The sequence below is a fragment of the Amphiprion ocellaris genome, chromosome 7, assembly GCF_022539595.1.
Source record: "Amphiprion ocellaris isolate individual 3 ecotype Okinawa chromosome 7, ASM2253959v1, whole genome shotgun sequence".
Classification (NCBI taxonomy): Eukaryota; Metazoa; Chordata; class Actinopteri; family Pomacentridae; genus Amphiprion; species Amphiprion ocellaris.
The window spans coordinates 8,865,326-8,887,748 of record NC_072772.1 but is presented as its reverse complement, the minus strand read 5'-3'; the positions used below and the strand labels follow the sequence as shown (position 1 = coordinate 8,887,748).

General features: G+C 38.9%; 1 protein-coding gene across 1 annotated transcript; it reads right to left on the bottom strand.

Moving 5' to 3' along the window:
• Positions 1 to 13,569: 13,569 nt before the first annotated feature.
• Positions 13,570 to 16,652, bottom strand: zgc:162730 (uncharacterized protein LOC564559 homolog). Its single transcript, XM_023266816.3, has 2 exons — positions 16,498 to 16,652; positions 13,570 to 15,944 (listed from the first exon to the last, which is right to left on the bottom strand). Exons 1-2 carry the CDS (start codon positions 16,528 to 16,530, stop codon positions 14,700 to 14,702), a joined length of 1,278 nt encoding a protein of 425 aa, XP_023122584.1. The 5' UTR covers positions 16,531 to 16,652; the 3' UTR covers positions 13,570 to 14,699.
• Between the last annotated feature and the right edge of the window lie 5,771 nt (positions 16,653 to 22,423).

Sequence of the window (22,423 nt, the reverse complement as noted above, 5' to 3'; positions counted from 1 at the left end):
CTTTTGCTTTCTCCTCTCCTCTCCTTCTCTCCCTCCTCCTCTCTCGTCTCCTTTCCTCTCTGTTTCCATGATGCTTATTTTTATAAGAAGGAATTCTGCTGGTCTCGGCACTGCTAGTGTCACTGTGGTATGTATTCTTGGGAGGGCAGCCAAGGCTAAACACACATATGCCATATCCATTCCTTTCCTTTCAATAACCAAACTCACCACACACACAGACATAAACACACGCACACATGCACACCTTGCTAACCACTTTATTTTCTGCCCACCTGTTTAAACATAGCAGTGTGTATGTGTGCATACGTGTGAGAGCGCTTCCTCACAAAGAGGCCTATTGTCCTCCAGGCTACGATGTGTGTGCTGTGTCATGAATTGGCTCGTCAGCCACAAGCCCACTGCTGATTTTAGCTTAAAACTAAAACACAGGATCTAAAATAACATGGCCACTGGCAAGAAGCAGCTGAGCTTATAGTACTGCTCCCTCAGCATCACAGCTTTGGTGTTCTAAGGACCAGGACGAATCTCAATGTCTTGAAATCTGTGATACAGAAAATATTGTCATGAAGTGGAAAAGGAGGATATCGTCTGCTGCAGAAGTGGGAGGTTAGAGGGAAATTGATTAGTGTGAATATGCGAAGGGAAAAGGAGAATGCAATAACCCAGTTTTTGATGTTTTATTTATGATATAAAATGCTTATGTATAAAAATCATGTTTGTGTAAAGCAGGCTTGCTTTTCTCAATAATGATCTAATAATATAAATATTATATATAGTAACAATTCAAATTATATCTTCTTATTCATGTGGTTATGAACAGAAATGAATGATTCATTTTTTGTTGCTTAATTACACACCTGCTGATTGATCTAAGCCAGGCTTTTCAGCTAAATAAACCCACAGTAATGGATTCTCTGGCCTGTTGAGGACAGCAGACATAGAATGTGACCATTATAATAACTTATATTATCTTATGCAGCTATGAAGACTATGACCTTCAGTGCACACAGGGATAATTAACTGCAGAGTGCAAAATATATGAATCAGCATCTGAACATTTGAGGTCATGGTTCTCTGCCAAAAAACAATGGATTGTTCCTTCCAGGTTGGAGGTGAGATGCTGCCCCAGTTGGAGGTGTTTAAGTGTCTTGGGATCTTGTGATTGAGTAACAGGAAAATAGAACATAAGATAGATGTACGGACTGGTGCTGTGTCATAGTAAAGAGGGAGCTGAACTAGGAGACAAAGCGTTTCTATTTACCAGTCCATCTACATTCCTCACCCATAGTCACGAGCTCTGGATACTGCCCAAAGGAATGAGATCATAGATCTAAGCTGCCCAACTGAGTTTCCTCCATAGAATGTTTTTTCAACCTTAGCGGTAAAATTGGGAGGCTGGGCATCTGGAGGAAGCTCAGAGTACAGCTGCATACAGAGGAGCCAGCTAGGATGGTCCAGGCATCTGTTTATGATACTTTCTGGATGACCTCCTTTGGAGGTTTTCTGGGCAGGAGACCCTGGTGCCGACCCAGAACTCACTGGAGGGATTACATATCTTTTCTGGCCTTGGAACACCTTGGAATCCCCCCCTCCCTTATTCTAATTTTTTTTTTTGTTCCTTCCCAACGTTGCTCATAGGAGATCCAAAGGCAGCTTTGGATTGTTTGGTTTTCTGTGTGTACCTCTGTGTGTACCTTACTATGCTAAACGCTGTGAGATGACATATGTTGAAGATATAAATAAAACTGAATTGAACTGAACTGAAATGAAGATTTTTTTAAAGTCAAATCAACTTTTGTTTATTTTCAGCATTCACTGTCTTTCCAACTTGTACTAAAAAGCAAGATTTCTCAGTTAGCGAGGTGTGTTGGGCAGCCTGAGTTTTAAATGTCACAAAGGTGTCTCTCTTTAAACCTGCTAGATCATCATGGTAACTTAGACTGGGCGGATTACCTGCTCCAGAGCAGGTTATGTTTAGAGTTTGAGGTTTAAATTACCCATGAGAAGCATCACTCTTTCACTAATTTGTTTCCTGACCTGATTCTCTAGTCTACGAGTAATGCAGATTCGCTGCTGAAAGAATATGTTTCATCTTCAAATCTGTTGTTTTTATCCTTGGTCTTGATTTGCTGCCTGGTTCACTGGACAGTTCTGGTACTGCAGCTAATAGAAAACTGATTAATCCATTGTTTATTTATTTATTTTTTACAGAGAATGTTCAATCAACAAACAGTAATTTCCCTTTGATCCCAAAACTCAAGTGATTCCAGTGCATTCTTCATTATCAGGTATTGCCAGCCCTAAACTGACTTGTTGAGTATCTTGTTAAGTAAATGAATTTGAAATTTTTTACAGTTCTAATGTGCAGCTGTCGTGTTAGAAATAGGCAGCTGTATTGAGAGTGAACTTAGTAGTAAAATAAACTTAACTAACACGATTAACAGATTTCTACCAGCATTCCTCATCTGAATCATTTGCAGTAACAATAAGTTCCTCTGGACTTAAGTAGACCACAAACTTCAATGCATTTTGTGTGAAGGAAGTCTAATGACGCTCCCTTTTATAAGAGCACAAACAGAGCCTGATGAAGAAATTACAAATAACAGACCAGAATAATTTTTGCCTTGGGATTTCGGTTTTTAGGTTTTGTTGAGCAAGGCACCATTAGTTTCCCCCTCACGTCTTCACCAACGTTCTGACAGTTTGGTACTGAGCCAGCAGCGTTCAGTGGATTATCATAGTCATTTTTGTTCAAAACAACTTCCTGCTGTGTCTGGAAACAACAGTGGTGAGTGACGCCAATCAGCACTCTGAAAAACCAAAAAATGAGATGCTAAAACCCTCAGTAGAGCTGATAAAACTGTGTTGGTGATAATTCTCTGGTCCATTATCATACCAGCATTGATTATAAGACCCACAGCTTAAAACCGAGCTCCGAGGCATAAGTGAGGCACCCGTGACATCCTACTTTGACTCTTGGTAAGTTTCTAAAAACTAGAAGCTGCTTTGAAATGTTGCCAGAGAATTATAAGCTACTGAGACAAAAAGGATGGATTTTATTTTGTCTGGCCATGACTGTATCTGATTGGGTTTGAGGCCTAAAGACATGATTCAAACTGTCACCAAAACAGCTTTTAAACTGATAAAAGACACTATTCTACATTCTGTATTAATATTAGAACACTCTATGTATCAGTCCACACTTTATAATGCAAGTGCCTACCTATGAAAGTACTTCTTCCAGATGAACAATACAAAAACCCCCCACAAAACCCTTTATATCACTCACACATGCAGTGAACTAATAAGATAAGGTACTGAACAGTTTAAACACCCGGCCTCTCCTTTGTTGATATTTGAAAGTCTTTTGCATGTGTTATCATGCGCCTATCACGTCTGTGATGTTAATAAAAACACTTACATAGTGCTAATTGATTTTTTTTTACCATAATAACAAATGAACAAAAAAACAGGAAGCGTGAAGTCTAAAAGGAGAAGCATATACTGAGTGTGAAGCTGAACAGGAAGTGTGCAGTGAACATGTATGGGCCAGCCGGTTGAGAAAGATCTGCTTTAATAACACAAACAGATGTGAAACTGTCTGAAGGGACTTTCTTCTTCTGCCCAACGCACTGTTGCAACCGATCACATCGACCTACAGTCTACACAAGGGTCTGATTTTTTTGGCACTGAAGCACAAAACTATTAACTAAAATGGATTGAAGATGCTTACGAGCACATGTGTGTGTCGTAATATGGGCCGTGAAATGGTTCTCAAACTGAGAGTTGGTTCTCTAGGGGGAAGAGAGGAATTCCAAGGTCAGAACACATGACTGCTGGGGAAATGTGGGATAAATGCAGTGGAAAGAAATAATCGAAAGCATGTAGAAACATGAAACATTTTCACCCCTGCGAGTTTATCAAGCTTCAGATTAGTGAAATGTATTCAGATGGTATAATACAATGTGAAGCACAATTACAGGTTGGGATATATTTTTAATAGGTCAGAAAAGAAAGAAAACAAATGATGCATGTAAAGTAACAGTTAAGTCAAGAATATACTCATCAATGTAGTAACATAGAGTAACATGCTTTTTTAAAAACAGAAACCCATATAAAGGTGAAAAAAACAACATTTTCATAATGTAGTTTCCTCAAGTATTTTGAGTTTGACTGATTCTTACTATATTATTACAATTTGTAGGAATAAAATACCTTGATGGGCGTCATAGTTCTCTTCTACTTCCACAACCTACGAACATCTGCCCTGCATCTGAAGCAACACTTTTATTAATGTCAGCTGAACTGACTTGTGTGATGATAGTATAGTATATTGCTGCACTTTCCATTACTTAAGAGACCATTTCTGTCAAACTCCTGTATAACTGATAGCTTTACAAATGGCTGCTTTCCAAGTTATAAATCTAAGTTTTCATATCTGCGCCACAACCCATTGGTATCATTTCTGCTTTTCAGGTTGTTTCGTACATAGTCATCTAGATTCACTTCTTGTTCTATAAAATCGGAAGGTCAGAGTAATTAGATTATAACATATTTTAAAGCTGCTTTTGTGGATCAGAACATGATATGCTTTCCACATTGGCACTCGTGACTTCCTGCATATGTGATGTTTTTCTAACTTTGATAAAAATGTTAGTTTTTCAGCTTTCACATAACAGAAGCAGAACCCACTACACTGTATAGGACTTGAGTGCAAAGCATAGGGACTCTAGAATGCTTTTGACTGAAAAAATTAAGCAATAATTTAGGGTTAAAATGTGTCATCCTCCCCTGTGGCCGTTCTGAAAGGGGTTTTCAAGATACTGTTGAAACCTAATAAATGGCGTTCCAGTGAATCGGAAGTGGATGAAATGTACCTCTGCTGCCAAATCTGACCAGCCAGTGAAAGTAAAAGCTGCGGGAGCAAGAGCGGAGTGAAAGGAAAAGAAGAAGTAGCTAGGAAGGCTCGGCGAAGGGGGGAGTTCAGGGAGTTTTTCAGCCTTCTCCCTCGCAGAAGTTTACCAAACCGTCTCCCCCTTCCTCCTCCTCCTCCCCCTGTCTCCTCCCCCTGTTCCCTGTGTTTGCGTCACGGGAGTGAAGTCTGAGGAAAGCAGGGCAGCAGGAGGAGGAGAAGTGGACTGAGGTCTGTAGCTGAGGAATGTGGCAGAGAGAGAGAACATGGCTATAAAAGGATAGCACTTCCCCTCCGCCGCTGTGATGTCACTACTCAAATATTTCCTCCTTCCTTCCCTTCCAACTCTCACTGACGGATGCTGCCGTTTCTCCCTTATTTTCTTTGGATCACTCATGATCCCCTCCTTGCAAAATAAGTAGGTAACTATGTAGGTCAGCCCGAGGAGGAATGTCTGTTTTGATGCACAGACAGATTAACTAAATGCGTGGCAGGTCATGGCGCATATACAATGTTTATCCGCCTCTCAGGAGCTTTAGTACATTCTGCATCGTTGCTAAAGACGTCTTGATCTGGAATTCCATTGCAGTCTTCAAGTGCACTATAAGCCATGATGTTTTGTTGGCTCAAAAACAAAGTAATGCAACAGTTAGCATTAGTCTAGTTATGTCAACTTCTAATGAAATTATGTTGAACCAACAAATGAGATTGAGTTCAAGGAAGTAGCTTTTGCTCTGCACTTATACTTATTTAATGATTGGTAGCATGATCACATTTTTAAGTTGATTACTCATAATAAAATTAAGTTGTCTCAATTCGAAGTTCCATGTTATTTAAGAATGTTCCATAAGAAATGAGACATTTCAAATGCTATGTACTTAATTACAGTAATTATGAACTGAAGTTGGTTCAGTGTTAACTATGTAGAGGCAGTAACTTGAAATCACGACCTAAAAGTGAAAAATAATTTAGTTATGAAGTCAATTTCAGTAAGTTACCTCAACTTAAATTTAGTTTATAATGAACTAATGCAGAAATTTCAGTTTAAATCACACATAATACAAAGTTGATGCGAGTACCAACATAATTATGTCGACACAACCCATCATAATCATTTTTCCAACATAAAAGGTTGATCAAAATCTGTCAATGAGAATTTTTATTTTGCAACCAGGTACTTGATCATGTTTTGGAAATAGTTCCTTTGAATTACTTTATAGAGTGTGGAAGCACACAAGAGTCACGTAAGTCACATTGTTCTTAGTTAGCACTTTGTTGGTCTGCATTGTTAAACCTACAAAATACAAAGAAATTTTGTGTAAAATTATTTGGAAATTTACTTTTGAGGAAGGAAGCATCAACATAGGAAGTCTTGCAATCACTGTCTACTATTAAAATTGAATCTAACTAACTTTGAATCATAAAATAGTTTTTGAAGTAAAGGTTAGCCAGGCTCAACAAGCACAGTTAAAGAGAGCCACAACCAAACTCTCAAAATATTTCTTATTTAAAATTTTTAGCGTGCCATAACAACCAGAAGACAGCATATATTCCTGAATCTGAATAATTAAACTAGAAATTAATGAAATACATTTTCATTTGTAAAAAATCTTCTTAAATCCCCACTTTCCCCAGGTATTCTGATAGAAGTCTGTCCTCATTCTTCATCTTGCATCTTGACTATCTCTCTTCTGATTGCACGTGAAGATGAATCATGGCGGTGACTAAACAAAACTCATGGATGGTGACCATTGGCACCACGCCGAGCATTATGGGAAACCTATAACATTTTAAACAGCAGAGGGTGCTAATACAGCAGTAAAACAAATGTGAACTTGTGTTAAATAACACAAGAAAAAGAATAAAATGTGTGACCTTCAGACATGATCACTTGCCTGTGAAGATTCTGTCTGTTTAGACACATTTCTGTAAGTTTCTTACGAGAGAGTTACATCTCCATTGTCGGTGTAGCAAAGTGAGTTAACTATTAGGCAAAAAAAAAGTTGCAGGAAACTCTTGAATGAATGGGAGGTTTCAGGGGGAGTACTGGGCCAAAGCTCAGATAACCATTTTTTTCTAAGTATTTCAAGGTGCATTAACCGCTTGGGTTTTCATCTTTTCCAAGAAAATCCAATGACCCACTTAACAAAGGAGAAGTTACATAATGTACGTCGTCATTTTGTGAATAGTTGACGAAGGTTTGGGGTTGAAAGATTACCCAACCATTATGCTTAATCTGCAGGTTATGACAGACAGAGAGGGAGGGAGGGGAGGGGGGTGTGTTTTTTAGGAGCTGTAAGAAAAAAAATCAAGGCTGAAATCTGCCTGACACACACACACACACACACATACACACAGTTTGCAGCTTGGAATGTGACAACATGTTATTTCTGCACGATCTTCTTTCCAATCTCAGTTGCTGATTGCCTCGGGTTGAGAAGTTCCAACCAAACTGGCCCGACCAGCAGCAAAGTTAAAAAACTACTGACAGAAACTCGTCCTCCTACCAGGCGTTAAGCTCTAATTCAAACTCTTCACAACTTGAAAGACTTTCCAAGCGGAATCCCTCAAGTTTCACCTTGAAGTGAAGTTTCACCAAATCGGTTTAAGTTTTAAAAAGATTTAATACCCGGTCGTGATTAATGGCCCTTACAGCCGAGTTGTTCTGCCATTTACTTTTTCTGTCACAGTCTGCTTGCAATTATGGCGTGCATGAATGCCCGTTTTGTCCTTTTGAAACTGTTGCTCAAGTGTCTTCGGATAACAGTATCTCAATCTGTTTCTCACCTTTAGACGACATAATATGTAATTGCTTCAATAGATCTCCACCCAGGGTTGAACTTAAGGTGTGTGTGTGTGTGTGTGTGTGTGCGTACGTGTGTTGTGTGTACAGCGCTCAGGATCAGGTGACATCGGTAAAGAGAGTTTTGACAGCAGCAGCTTTGTGGTTGATCATTAACAGATCCACAGAAGGTGGTGACAGTCTTAATTCTCGGGCAAAAAGAATCCAATGCTGGATCAGGCGCTTAAAGGGTAAAATGAAACAAACAGCAAAAAATGACATAATACGTGTATCAGTAAGTAAAATGCTCCATGGGACAAGGTAAAGTTCATGTTAACTATATCAAAAGTCTTCTTTTAACTTGATCTTGAGCCCATGTTATCAATATTGCACAAGAAGTCACAGTTTTATAATGCCCAGTTGACTCTTTGTGGATTTTCACATATTTTGGCTAAAGTTAGACTGATATTAAATGGAACTGTGTCGGTTTTCTACTTCCCTACTCTTCTGCAGTATTTTGTTTTTTGTGAGCTGTGCTGCTTGGTGAACTTTAACCAGTCTGGTCTCATAAGAACAGGCCGGGAAGTTAATGTTTGTGAACACACAATCACACACCGATCACTTCTTTTTGCCTTTACTGTTTACACTTTGTGGTCATTGTCCATCTCCATAGCAACACATCCGGCTATTGGTCCAAAGGGGAACAAGACAAGAGACACAATGCACAGTGGTAGTGGAGCTGAGGTCGAGTAGTATTTCATACATGGTACATTGAAAAGCGACATAGATGCAGCTTAGGGAGTATGTTTGGTATTTTTTAGTCAGACTTTAGCTTTAATCTTAAAGGTGACGTTTTCAATTCTGATATAATATACTTCAAATTCAGCAATTATCTCCTCACTGTGCTCTGAGCTTTCAGTTCTGTGTGTGTTGAAAAAATAAATCAGATGTCTTTACTCAGCTTGGGTGATAAAATGATAGTACTGGATGTAGACAGATGATAGTTTCAATTAAGTTAATCAGTTATATGCATTAGATGCAAACCACATGCTTCCTTCCTGGCTCGTAAACAGCCTATCATATGTCTTAGTAATGAGGGTCCTTTTGCCCTCCATTGTGGCTTCCTGCAGGCCTTTGAAGGCACACAGCGAGCCTGTCTACACCTGCAGACCTATAGTGGTGGGTACCCTTGACAGACAGGCTTTGTTTTCAACAAAACCAAAACAAAAACAAAACCTTACATTTCCCAGCACCTCCACCTCAGTGATGCTTTCTCAGCAGCCTGCTCTGGGGGCCTCCATCTGGTAATACCTGGTCCAGTTATCTTCATGTTTTACTTGCTCTCTTTATTTAATGTCTATCAAGGCAAGATCCTTTCGTTATCCTTATTCATTTCTATTCATATATGTCATTTGAATAATTTGTGTATATTTTTCACTGTTAGCAGTAACTATTGATATTGACTAAAATAACACATTTCATTGTGATATATTGTCTTTTCTGTATATCGGATAGGCCTAGTTCGTACACAGACATGGCTCTGTAAATGAGAAACAAATAAAGGGGCTCGGCCTGATCCACATGACACTATTCCAGTGAGACATGTGCATATATTTCAATTATTTATTGTAAATACCAGGATTTTTGGCAGCTTATACTTTCGACCAGCATGATTTGCACATTAATTGCATGTTCTTTTGTACATTGCTTCTCCTTACTTATCTTGAATGTAACGTGTGAGCTATTGGGTACCTTGAATTTCCAGTTTGACATGAGCTGGCTTCTTTGTTTGGACTAAATAAGACTAGAATGTACAGTTTATGTTCACATTGAATTAATGCAAATGTAACTCCTACTGAAATCAAACAAGTTTTTGTCACTGTGATGCTTAAGAAGAGAAGAAGAATGGGGTGGAAATGTAAGGCACAGGAGGAGAGGCAGTGGTTCTTTATAGGTCAGGAATCAGATTAAAATACTGATCTTCATAATACCTTTCTGTACCTTTTCAAAATCTCATTTCTTCCTAACACAAGGTCTGACTATAACAAAGTGTATGTACATATGGAGGTATTGGTGTGGATAATGATTATACACTAAAGTAAACCAAACTGAAGAATTCTGTTTGCTCTTGTGATATTTTATCTAAAGTTATAGAGTGATAAAAAGCTAACTACAAAAGGGGAACTGGTTTTTGTCAAATAGAAAATGTAGATGCCGGTCATGTTACTTAGTTTTTGCTCACGAGCTGTCAGAAGTGGGGCATTGGCTCGTCACAGACTTGCTTAAACCTTTTCACTTGCTAAATACCAGGGAACTCTACTCTTAATGTGCTTACATGTGACTATGGTTACCAAAGGATCTTGGGTATTTGCAGTATGTAGGTGGTTGGACAGCAAACAAGTTACACAAACTAGTTTGTTTTAGCTTTTACAGTCATTTAAGTGTCCCATACTGATTATCACAATAATCCTTTGGTTAGGATGGGTATGGATTCTCACCACAGAACAAACCACACCAGACTCTGTGTGGAAGTCAATCAAGATCACTGAACCAGAAGCAGTGGGTACAACTATGAGACTTTACTTGATGTGAGCCAAGCAGAGGAGTGTGAGACCAGAATTTCTGATATATTTAGAGTATTTACAGACAAGTGCCAAATTAAAGGATTAACCAAAATAAGGTGTCTTAGAAAGATGTTGAGCCACAGAACAACCTCAATGTACCTTGGCATTGATTCTGCAAGTGTCTATGACCCTACTGGACCCAAATCCATTGTCCATTTGAAAGGCACAAACAATGAAACTGAAACAGATGTCTTCTCTACCCAAATGATGCTTATTATTTGAAAAAATAGTGCAGAGAAAAACTGTTTGAACTATGTGTGTTTATTTCCTCAGTTTTATAAAATAAGAGCTGAAACTGTTTTCTTAAAAGCACATTTTACCTTGTATTCAGTCAACACAATTAGTTCAAGATGCAGTAAGTATCAAGGTCAAGGTAGTTTTTACTATCCCAGAGGGGCAGTTTCTCCTCCACACGCTAAAATCACACAATAGACCAAAGATGTGACACTAAAATGAAATAAGATATAATAACAACAAATAGATTTAAAAAATAGAATCACCATCAGTTAAAGACAAATGGATATGATGATAAATGCTAAGTAAATAAATCAAATTAATTGATATAAAATTGCATGGTGCTGTTTAAAAGGCCAGTGATAGGAGGGACAAATGAGTTTTTAAGTCTGTTGTTCCTGCACCTGCAGAGACTGTACCTGCAACCAGATGTATCAACTATAGATTTAACATAATTGTGACTCAGCCAGCGCCCTACCAAGTATTTCATAGTTATTTAGGCAGAAAGCAGCAAGTTCAAGTGACAGCAGTGAGAGATTTGTGGCGCTAGCAATGGACTCAGCAGCACCTCAGCAAAAAAATAAATAATAATAATAATAATAATAATAATAATAATAATAATAATAATAATAATAATAATAATAATAATAATAATAATAATAATAATAAGTGAAATAACTATTACTATCTGGAAACACTTTACAGTTAGCTGATACAGCTAATACCATCTGCAAATTGTCCAAGACCACAATGAGTCATAGCAGAGATGGGAAACACCTGTCATCATCTGAAAAGTACAACTATGGGCGTTTCAAACATCCATTCTTATATGCAAATACAGATACAGACGAATTAGTTTGGCTTCTCTGTATTCCTAGAAATGGAAAAGCAGTTCTCTCTCATTTAATGATCTGATGATGGTGGTGGGGAATGCTGTCGAACATGCAGTTCAGGAGACCGCTCCCATCAGGATAGAAATGTGTCATCACAGCACGGTCCAACTTTGTTTTAATTTGCAGTGACTCTTTCCTCTAAGCAGACAACTGGATCCAAAACATACTTATATAATTTCCCCACAGTCAAACACACTCATCGGAACCCTTCGCTGCAGGGGTGGAAGGTTCAGCTTTTTCCTTCAACTTCCATCGGGTACTTTCCAAGACAATTTCCTAGACTCTGGAGTTCTTAAAAAGTGGCTCACACAAGTTCCTAGGAAATGTGATTCAATAGAATTGCATTTATCTCAACATATTGCTCGATCCAACCTTGGCAGAGTTACGTGAAGTTTTTTGTGTTGCAAATCATCCTCTGCTTAGAATTTCATCTGAGATAAGTGTAAACAACTGCACAGCAAAGATTAGTGATTCTTGTACAATGTCGTAAGCTCCAAGCTCATATACAATTATTTCAGACTAATGCAACATCATCTCCCAGATTTTCAATAGTGCCGTTTGTTTGTGTCTGTTTCTCAGATACTGTGTTACTGTAACATGGGCTGTCCTTCTTCCAGATGGCAGCCTTGCTACACAACTCTGCTTCGACAGCCGCAGGGTGGTGGTTGTGGTGGCAGGTTGCACAACACAAGAACATGTTGGAAGTGGAAATTGCAACAGGCTATTTTCACGAACTTCTGCTTAACTTGTAAATGTGCCTTACACAATCCCAAGAGTTTGACCATTTAGTCCTCTCAACATGAGAGAGTCAACCCCCGGAGAGGAGGCGATCAATCAAATTGGTTGAAATTTCCCAGAAATTTCCTTGCGTGTTGCATGAGACGTGACAGAAAACGTATTTAAAATAGTTTGGGGGCTTAAGGTTTTGTTGAGCTTTTGGGGTTTTCCTAATTTTCCCCAAAAGCTCATCCAAATGAGTTGGATGCAGAGTGTTTATTTCACATGTGAACCACCTGTGAATTTCATGAGGGGATATTCCCTCCATTTCCATGATGTGCTTAGGGGAGAGTGTTTTGGATTACTAAACACATGAAGTGAGGGCTCAGCAGAGTTTTCTCCTCCTGCTAACAGATTTCCAGGTTTTTATTTATCTAGATATGTCTTTTTCTGACATTTAGCCCAAACCGTGAAGTTCTACGCTGACTAATGTGTTTTAAGAGCCTAATTTCAGCCTTGAAATTCTGTAGTTTTGTCCTTTGCTCTTTATCATCATCCTGGTTACAGTCAATCTTGCTCAACTATTATTTTTATGGGAAAGATCAGCTAAAAAGCGTCAGGAATTTTGCTAATGTTTTAGATTTCTCTGTTGTAAAACTTATGAGCTTTGGTAACTACTATTGACCGATGCACAGACGCTATATATGTCACAAGAAAACACGAATGAAGTTTAACAGAGCCCAGAAGAATATTATTTCCCAAATCTGGAGTATCGTAGCTCCGACCTGGAAATAAAACTCTGTTTGATGGTGATCTAAATACTACACTGTATACACAACAAAGACACTGTATGCCACAAAACACAGGCAGGACAGATGGGATTCATCAGGGTTCACTCTGCAGTAGGTTGTTTCTTATCAATTACTTGTAACTGAATAGAAATATAATTACATTTAAGTGCAAAAAAAAATGGCAACTCTGCACCATATGAATATAAACATGAAGCGGCCATATGATGTTCTGAATATGTTTGAATTGATTCACAACCTTCAGTTAAAATCAGCTTATTTCATATAACTTGGTAACATTAATTGGTTTTCATCAATTAATCAAATGGTGTTGTTGGATTCTGAGTCACAAGTAAATCATATTTTTTCTCAGATCTTTGTCTTTTCCCCTTTTCTTAAAACCAGTTGCTGTTTATTACAAACTGTGAAATCATGAATACAGCTGAGCTTTCTTTACTGTGCTAAGTCCAAATGTCTGGTGTGCAAAAGGTTTAAAAGGAAGCATGTTTGAGTATGTTTCTAAACTGTCAGAATTAACGTATTAACCTAAAATGATGTAAGTTATGAAGTGTGAGTAAGACGAGCAAGCATCTGTTCAATTAATAACACAAGTCAAAAATAATGTCATACAATCATTTCTTTATTCAGAATTTTATTTTGTCCCTTTAAGGCAATTAAAAATATAGGATTCTCTTTTTTACTGCTTTTTTTTCTCACATTGGTATTTCACAGACCTTGAAATATTTTCTCCATAAATAAAATACAAAATACATTTTTTTCTTTAAACACAAATAAATATAATAAATATATTAGTTTAAGTTAAACATCACAAGGCAACCAATAACCAAAAGGAATACTGCGGTGTTCCCTGAACCAGGCTGTCAAACAAACGGGGTGGGGGGGAATAAAAGATGGTGTGCAAGTTACAAACCAGCAAATACAACAGAATATTTTACAGAATCAAATCTCATTGAATGTGTCAGAATACAGATAGTCAGCTACCTTTCTCCATGAGCACGCTTTCAGCATTCTGCAGCGTATATTTGCTTGCACTCCAGGTCTCAGAAAAATGACACACATCCACCCACACATGCATATATACAGAGGCACATGCACACACACACACATACACACACACACACACACACACACACACACACACACATACACACACACACACACACAAAGCAGAGTTAAGAATGAAGCTTTGGTTGAATGCTACTGGGAGTTTTGGCAGTTTCTCCCATTTGAATTAGCTGTAAAGTGCATATCACAGACACATGTCAGGTCTTACTGATTAAGGCTACTGAATCAAACATACTGTTTGTGGCACAGAGAATGAATAGCCTATGAGGCAGGGAAAATGTTTAAGGCACAGGTATTAATGATTATCACTAAGGACAAGCCGTTTTGATCACTACAGATTTGTGGTAACTACAAACCAGAAAGGTTGCTGGTAACGTCAAGACCTGCAGAGGAGTTAATTCTTATGGAAGACCACATACAAAGGTCTAATAAGCTACACAATATTTGTAGGTATAAAAATAGAGCCTGATAACATTTGGGTGCTAAAATCATCTCAGTATCTGTAGTTCGTCAAAGATGAGTTCCATTTTTTACAAAGATAAATTAAGAACTTTAAGTGTTACTGTGTCAACTTGTTGACTTGTTCTGGTTCTGATGAAAGTCCAGATAGAGAAATTTACTAAAGTGTCACTTTTCTGCCGTTTTTCCCCCCTTTGGATCCATTTAGTCAGACAGGGACAGACGTTCGAACACAATGAGCCTCTTGGTGGCTGAGCCATCAAAAGTTGGAGATTCGGTTCCACTGGAACCTCCGCTGCTGCTGCTGTAGCTGTCCTCCAGGGAGTCCTCGGAGGAGAAACGCTGGAGACCGGCAGGCTTCACGAATCCTCCGTGGCCTCCAGAACCAGGAAACAGCATAGCGCTGTCCTGGTGCTGCCCTTCCTCCACACTGGTGAAGGCTCTGCTGTTGTTGCTGTTAAAGTTATTTCCATGGCCACACACACAGCGTGAGGCCTTTGGCTCCATGATGAGAGGAATGTTATGGATGTCTCCAGCACTGGCACGGGTCTGGTGGTTGCCAAACTGGAATGCTGCTGCCTCCCGCTGCATGGAGTCTCCAAACACTGGGGAGAGGAGATCAGCGGGAGGTGGAGAAACAGAGGGAGCACGGCTGAAGCACAGGTTGGGATCATTGAAGGATGATTGGAATGATGGAGGAGAGGAGCTGCGTGAGCCCAGGAACCCAGCGAAGCTGACGCTCTGGCGGAGTTGGTGGCGAGGATTGTGACCACCGGCTGCTGAGGGGGTTGGCTGCCGCTGGAATTTGGCGGATGGCAATGGGCCTCCACTGATTTTCTCCTCATGGATGAAGTGGCAGCGGGAGCCATAGGGGCAGTAGCCAAAGTTGTAGAAGGTTCTGCAGGGCTCCGTCTTATACTTGGGGTGGCGGTACAGTCCTCTCAGCTCTGCCTCGCCATGAGCAAACTGACACTTGCTGCCATACTTGCAGCTGCCGGTTTCCTGGAAACCACGGCACAGCTCAGTCTTGTAACGGTTAGAGGACAGCAATGGTGGGACCTGGGCTGGAAGGGAGGCTGAGGGAGGGAAGCCCGGCGGGGGAGCTACAGTAGTAGCAGGGCCTGAAGGAAAACCCTCCAGGTTCTTCAGCTGTCCGAAGGACGAGAGCAGGCTGCTGTTGGACTCAGTCAGGCTCATGGAGCGGTCGGGCCGGAAAGAAAGCTGTTTTTGGTTGGAGACGGGGGCCTGGCTCCAGATGTTGGATGGCCAGAAAGAGCTGCCATTGTCATCATTGTTAACATGCTCAGTGCTCATGCTGAGGCTGGAGGAGGCAGGAGGCGAAGGGGGAGAGAAGAAGGAGGCTGACCGGTTCAGCCGACTCTGCCCTGGGGCTTTGAGTTCAGATTGTGTCGGGAGTAAGGCATCGTTCAGGGCCAGGTTCAGGAAGTTCTGTAACAGAGGGTTGAAATAGTTAATACACAGAATCCAACAAGACAGCTTTGGCTCATAAGGATCATCTTGTATTTTTTTAAATTTATTTTTAAAAGTGACATTTCAAGAGAGGTTTTGCATAGGAAAGTGCCAAAACAAAGTGAGTTATTATACAAAAAAACCCAAAACAAAACAAACTGAGTCCTAGAATTCAATTTGCTAATACATGCGGTCACATTAAACAAATACAGAGAGTTGCTTTGTTTGGTGTCTATTTTACAATAATATTCAAAAACTGGAAGACTGGACCTAAAGAAACAAACAACTTGGCACCGACTGTCTCTCTTATCTGATCTTTGAAGGGAAAGAACCCCTCTGTGACTAAACTTAGTTCAAAAAGAGTTCACTGTCAAATCAGTGATTCACATAAAGAATCAAATATGTAGGAATAAACAATTAAAATAACACCAGTCAGTTTGGAAAAGAATTACAGAACTAACCTATTCCAACTTTATTAAGCCTTTATTTTTCCAAAATAAAATGAAAAAAACAATCAGAGTTTTTGACTCACCTTTGTGAGGAAGTCGTCAAGCATATCGGACATGCTGTATCCCTTTGCCAGCAAGAATAAGATTCAGCTCTGATCCACAGTTGACTGTTGGATACCTGTGTCCAGACTTAGAGTTGACTATTCTCTCCAGTTGCCCGTCTATTTATTCCGTCTTTAAAGCCCCTCCTAGTCCTTGGGAGGAGTTTCCACTGCAATGTTCCCGGATGACCCTCCCTCTGCCTCAAGTTTCATGGTGAGCTCAGAGATGGGCGGGTAGTAAAACAACAACAAGAAAAAAAAAGAGAGCAAGAGAGAAGAAAGAAAACTGTGTATTTTTAGCTGGCTGTGTGAAATGTTTCAGTTTCGTGGGCATGTGAAAGCAAAGTGGCTTATTTACATAGCTCACACATGCTCTGGAACCAGGCCCAGAAGTAGTTTACACTTATTTTTCCTCTGTTTACTCTTATTCTCTATGTGCTCATTCCTATGAACGACTAGAGGTTTTCTGGAGAGTGATAAATCATTCCTACTCTGTGAAATTTTTCAGAATCTGAAGCACTCAGGTGCGAAGCGGCAAAGAGGGCTGTTTGTTTAAAACCTGTACACTGAGTCTTTTCATCTCAAATTAACAAGCAGAGCGGAGCTTTTCTGGAGAAAACGCCTCAACAGAAGCAGAATCATATCTTTACCATATATACATTTCTATGACTAATGCTGTGTTTTTGGGAAGTGCCGTAAATCATCTTGTCCACTGATCATGTACTACAAGGTTTCTGTATATAGGTTTTACCCACAGAGTGGAGAGAATACATTACTGTACCTTGTGTCTTTACCAGAATACTTACAGCTGCATTTCCCACTTGTATCCTTTGGTTTCTATTACAACACAGCTCCAATATTCCACGAAAGCACTCAGAGAGTCCAGAAGTTACCAGAACATTGCAAACAGAAGGGCTGATTAGTAAAAGGCAGAAACCTTTGGGCTGAAAACAAGATAGAACTGAGTAAAAATAAACAGCAAGGACAAATAATCTGAGCAGAGCAACCGTGAAGACTGAACTCTGGCCTGCTATTTACCTTGTGTTTTAAAATCTGATCTTTTTGTGTTTTTCTAGACCGCTAATTTCCTATATGGTTCACATTTCTTTGATTTTCTTCCACTCTGTTTTTCTTTAGAGGTTTTGAATATTCAGATTTACAAGAAACTTGTTTGAGTAATTTTTTTAAAAAGTTGTTTTTATGGAAGATTCACACCCATGTCCCACTTTTAACTTTATGGCCCACAACGGAAACAAGGCTGTCAGTCTCCATTTTCAAATGTCACATAAACTTCATAAACAAAACTGACAATGTTGTTACTAGAAGCTTATTGTTAGTAGCTGATAGTACTTTTTTTTTTGGTTGTTGGTTATGTTTTTTGTTTTCTTTCTCAAAAGGACTTCAGAGGGGCGTGGCTGTTGTTCCCTACCCAAAAGAACATATTACATTGACTTTGTATTTGTGTGTGTGTGTGTGTGTGTGTGTGTGTGTGTGTGTGTGTGTGTGTGTGTGTGTGTTTGCGATGTGATCCTGTGTTATTTTGTACAAGGAATTTTCTTTCTTGACTCACACACTGCACGGGCCATTTTCACACACTCATCATCTGGAATTCAAGTCAATTAAAATATCACCTACTTATTCATTGTAGATTAGAACTGCATTAATCACAAATAAATCAACGTAACATACTTTTAAAAGCTTTGTTTAAGTGAGTAGAGGTTGTGTCAGTGACTCGGCTTACGTGACAAAACCTGCATTTCTGTCCAGATTGAATCATCAAAACGTGATACTGAATGCTGAATAATCATGGATGATTACAATAAAAAATTTAACAGTGCAACCTGGCAAAAACAAAACCAACCAAACAAACAAACAAAAAAACAACCCATACATAAATAAATGATCTGATAGTCATATCTGTTAGCTTCCGTTTTGTTTCTTCAAGACTGTTGTTGCTGATACAAGCTAACTGGGGGACTGCTGTTCGTACATGCGTCACTCATTCGCATGAGTCATGTCAAATCCTGGCAATGACAGCACATGCATTTGAATAAATGTTGTGCAAGTGTAGAAAAGTTACTGCAATATTAGCGGTTACGCGTGACGGTGGTATACTCAAGATGGGCACCACAATAAAGAACTCAGCCTGCGGCCAAAATGCCCAAAGATTGCACAAGTCTTTCGTAATGACAGAATAAGAATAGACAAATCCTTTATTAGTAGTAAAATGCTCTTCAGGGACAATAAATATATTAGTATTAAACTGCTTAATTATTGATGCATTAGGAAGTGCAGTAATGTAGGTGGTTTAAGTGCATCATCCGACTTGCAGTCATCTCTTGTTTTGCATGTGTTCTAATTTGAAAATAAGTATCCACACTCTATATAACATAGCTCTGCTGGATTAAACCAAAGCTCACAACAGAAAAGTACACAAGTAAAGTGACAGTATTAAAAGCAAATACATTTAAAGTTCCCACTTCTGCTTCAAGAAACACTGAGGCCTGAAATATACCAAAAAGTTTCAGTTTCCCGCCAGAACATGCGAATGTTCTTCTTGTTCTCACTGTACTTTCTTAATACTCATTTACAATTACATTCTGTACATGATTGTATCTATATCAGTAGTTCAACCAGAGTTTACATATAATTAAATTATTTTCTCATATAACGGCTAATCAAGTGGATTGTTTTTTTTAAAATTTGATCAATATACTTCTATTTCATTTATCTTTTTTTAGAATGACATATGTGAATAGCTGAATGAAAACATTGTTGAGTTTTCATCCTTTAACAAACTGAAATTGAAGAAAAAAAACAAGAATTGAATTTCTGTATTTATTTTACAAAAAACGGAAAGAAAAACCTGGAATTATCATGTAAAAATATTTTTCCAAGTGCTTTCAGGTGTCACCAATACTGGGAAATGGAAATGGTGGCTCCACCTACTATATGTATGTTTTACTACCTATATTTTGAATTTGTTTCAGTACTCTTCTCCTGTCTGCGCTGTGTAAGCACAGTCTGAAGCTCAGCTGAAAAGTCTCAGAATTTTTGCTATCTGACTTGTTGGTCAGAGCCAAGTCAGTCTTGACTTCTCAGTTGCACTGGGGAGTGTAGATTTTTATTTATTTATTTTTTGAATCTGGTTTGAGCAAATAGCTTATTTATGGCAATTTAAAAAAAAAGACAAAGAATAAAGTGACTTTTGATGAAATATGATGATTGTAAGCTTAGAATTTGTGCTTTTTCCAATGTGATTAGTTATTTAATCTCTAATCTAACAATTATTTCTATTTTTACAATTTTTTGGTGAAACAACTGATGACTTTTTGGTAATTTTTTGAAAACAATGTGGCCGTCAATGGGTTTTGGGGGTTTCAGAGGGTTAAAATATACTACACGGGTGTTTCAGTGTGTGTCAATATTCTCTGAAGGTTTCGGTGAGAACGACGCCCGCTGCCATGTGCCACCATCATAACTCAAAGGCCTCTTACGCAGACAGATGGACGGACTGACAGACTGACCAAAGCCAAACAGGCCTCTCGTATTCAGCTATTAATAACTGCAGCTGGATATAAATAAGTTGCCTAAATTTAAACTTGACAGCATTACATACTTATGGGCCTGGCTGCAGGGTGTGGAAACATTCTCCCCATCTTTCCTCAGGCTTTTTCCTCACCAGCAGACAAATAAGTTGGCACAGATGCGAGGGCAGCAAAATGGGCAGATTGTATATAGTGTATATTTGTGTGTTTGCATGTAAGTGTGGTCACATTGCTCTGGTATATTGTGTGTCTTGCCCCACTTGCCTGGAGAGTCTCTCTAACAGGGAGGGGCACTCTCACAAACAGCAGCTTAAAGAGCACTCCTGCTGATGGTGGCTTCCAGGTTGTTGTCGTGTTTTTTTTTTCTTTCTTTCTTTCTTTCCTTGGTGACTAAGCCACTCAGTGCTCAATGCCAAGTTTTCCACCGGGGTTTTTCTTAAGTGACATGCCAGCACACTAAGTGTTGCAGCCCTGTAACATGTTGGGACATGATCGCACGGTCGCTGTGTCATTTACGAGCATATAGGGATGAGGTGGCTGTGGGAAAATTCATAATACGAGAAATTGAGGCAATACCTTGCAAGGCTGGGGCTCATGAATAAAAAAATAAACACACATGAGATGTAACAGAATATGGACTAATATTGAATTGTGGTGTTTAAAATCCTACAATCTCAACAATTATGTATATTCTGTCATGTTAACATTTTATAATGATTTAGTGAAGAGAAACTGGTGTCAAAGCTTTAAATAGCAAGTAATCCCAATGCTGTATTCAATATTAGTTTTTTAATGTGAAGTTTTTGTTATTTCTTAGCATTAATATGCATTAAAATGACTTTTAAATAGTGACAAATTTATTTTCGAGTCTCTTAAATAGGAGTTGATAGAAAAACTCTTGCATACTATATTGTTTAAAGCTGTATAAATGGAAAATTAACTAAAATAAATCAGTGTTTACCTTCTGCTTTGACAATAAACTACTTCAGGAGAGTCTAAATTGCTGAAAATGTATTAAAAGTCAGTATAATGTCTCCTTATTTACATTTACACAATTCTGGCCTCCTAAACAGTGAGTTGAACTGTTGTAGCCTTGCTTTATTAGTTGAGAAATCTTTTTAAAATTCTTCATTTTTGGATTCTAAGGTTATTGATGTCGTGTTTAGAAAAGTTTTTCAAACTTTTTCTTATAGAAAACTCAGTGTGTCATATATTGTAGCTCGTTCACAGGTTGTGTAAGTGGAATCTTCATCTCCATCTGTAGCTCAAGCTGTCAAATAGATTCATTGGAATAAAACTTTATGATGTTTGTTTCTGATTTAGTGAAGTCTGGCATAATATAAGATGGTAATTACCTCAAAATTGCTTTTGTGTTGCTTATGATATTACAAAACTAATAACTAATCTACCTGCAGGACATTCAGAATATTTAAGCTTAGAATATATACTATAGAAAAACAAGTCAAATTGTAAGCTTTTGTTTGGGACTTTTTTTTTCTCTATCATTTCTACTCCCACAGCTGAACTACAATCTATACAGGTTTTATAACAGAAGAAATGGAATAGGCTGCCCTGGTTTGTTTTCATCACTCAGGTTCCTTTCTGCAACAGAGCACGTGCACCAGCAGCAGGGAAACTGAGGGGAACTTTTCAGGAGTTTGACTCACCACTGATGGCTGTGAACTGCCAAGTCATCATCATATGGCTCATGATGACAAGCAGGTGAGGTCCACATCCAAGAAGACGCCCAGAGGCGGCTAAGGTTTCCATTATGTTGAAACAAAATTGATGCTGTTGCTGCTGCTGATGGTAATGGATAGTATTTTAAGCATATGACATGCTTCTATGTGTATACATCAATATGCACAGTTGCTTCTCTATTTCAGAACTGAATGATTGCTGTGATCTCTTGAGATGAGTTCCTTTTGGTTTTTCATTTCCTTCATCCCTCTGTCCTGAGCCCAGTTTCACCTATAAAGCCCTTGTCAAATACAGTCTGGCCGCCCTGTGCTTCTAATAAGTGATACGTTTGCAAATATTTAACCGTGCCCTCCATATCATCGCTATGGAGACATGCCAAACATTGCGCACCTAAATGGGCACCGGTTCAACAGTTACTTAGCAACGGCCGTCGAGCAGGTTTGTACAGCTAATACGTCTGCCAGAGAAATATGATGAGCTGCTGGTGCTTCTGAATGAGAAAGAGATGGAGGGACGGTTCTGGAGGGAAAAGAGGGGAGAGACGGGAGCTCGAGCAGGGAGTGGGAGAGAAAGTGAGTCAGTGGTTTAAGTTGGCAGCCGATGCTGACATTATGACTGGGGGAAAGTACCAGCTTCTCCAAATATACGGCAGGCACACA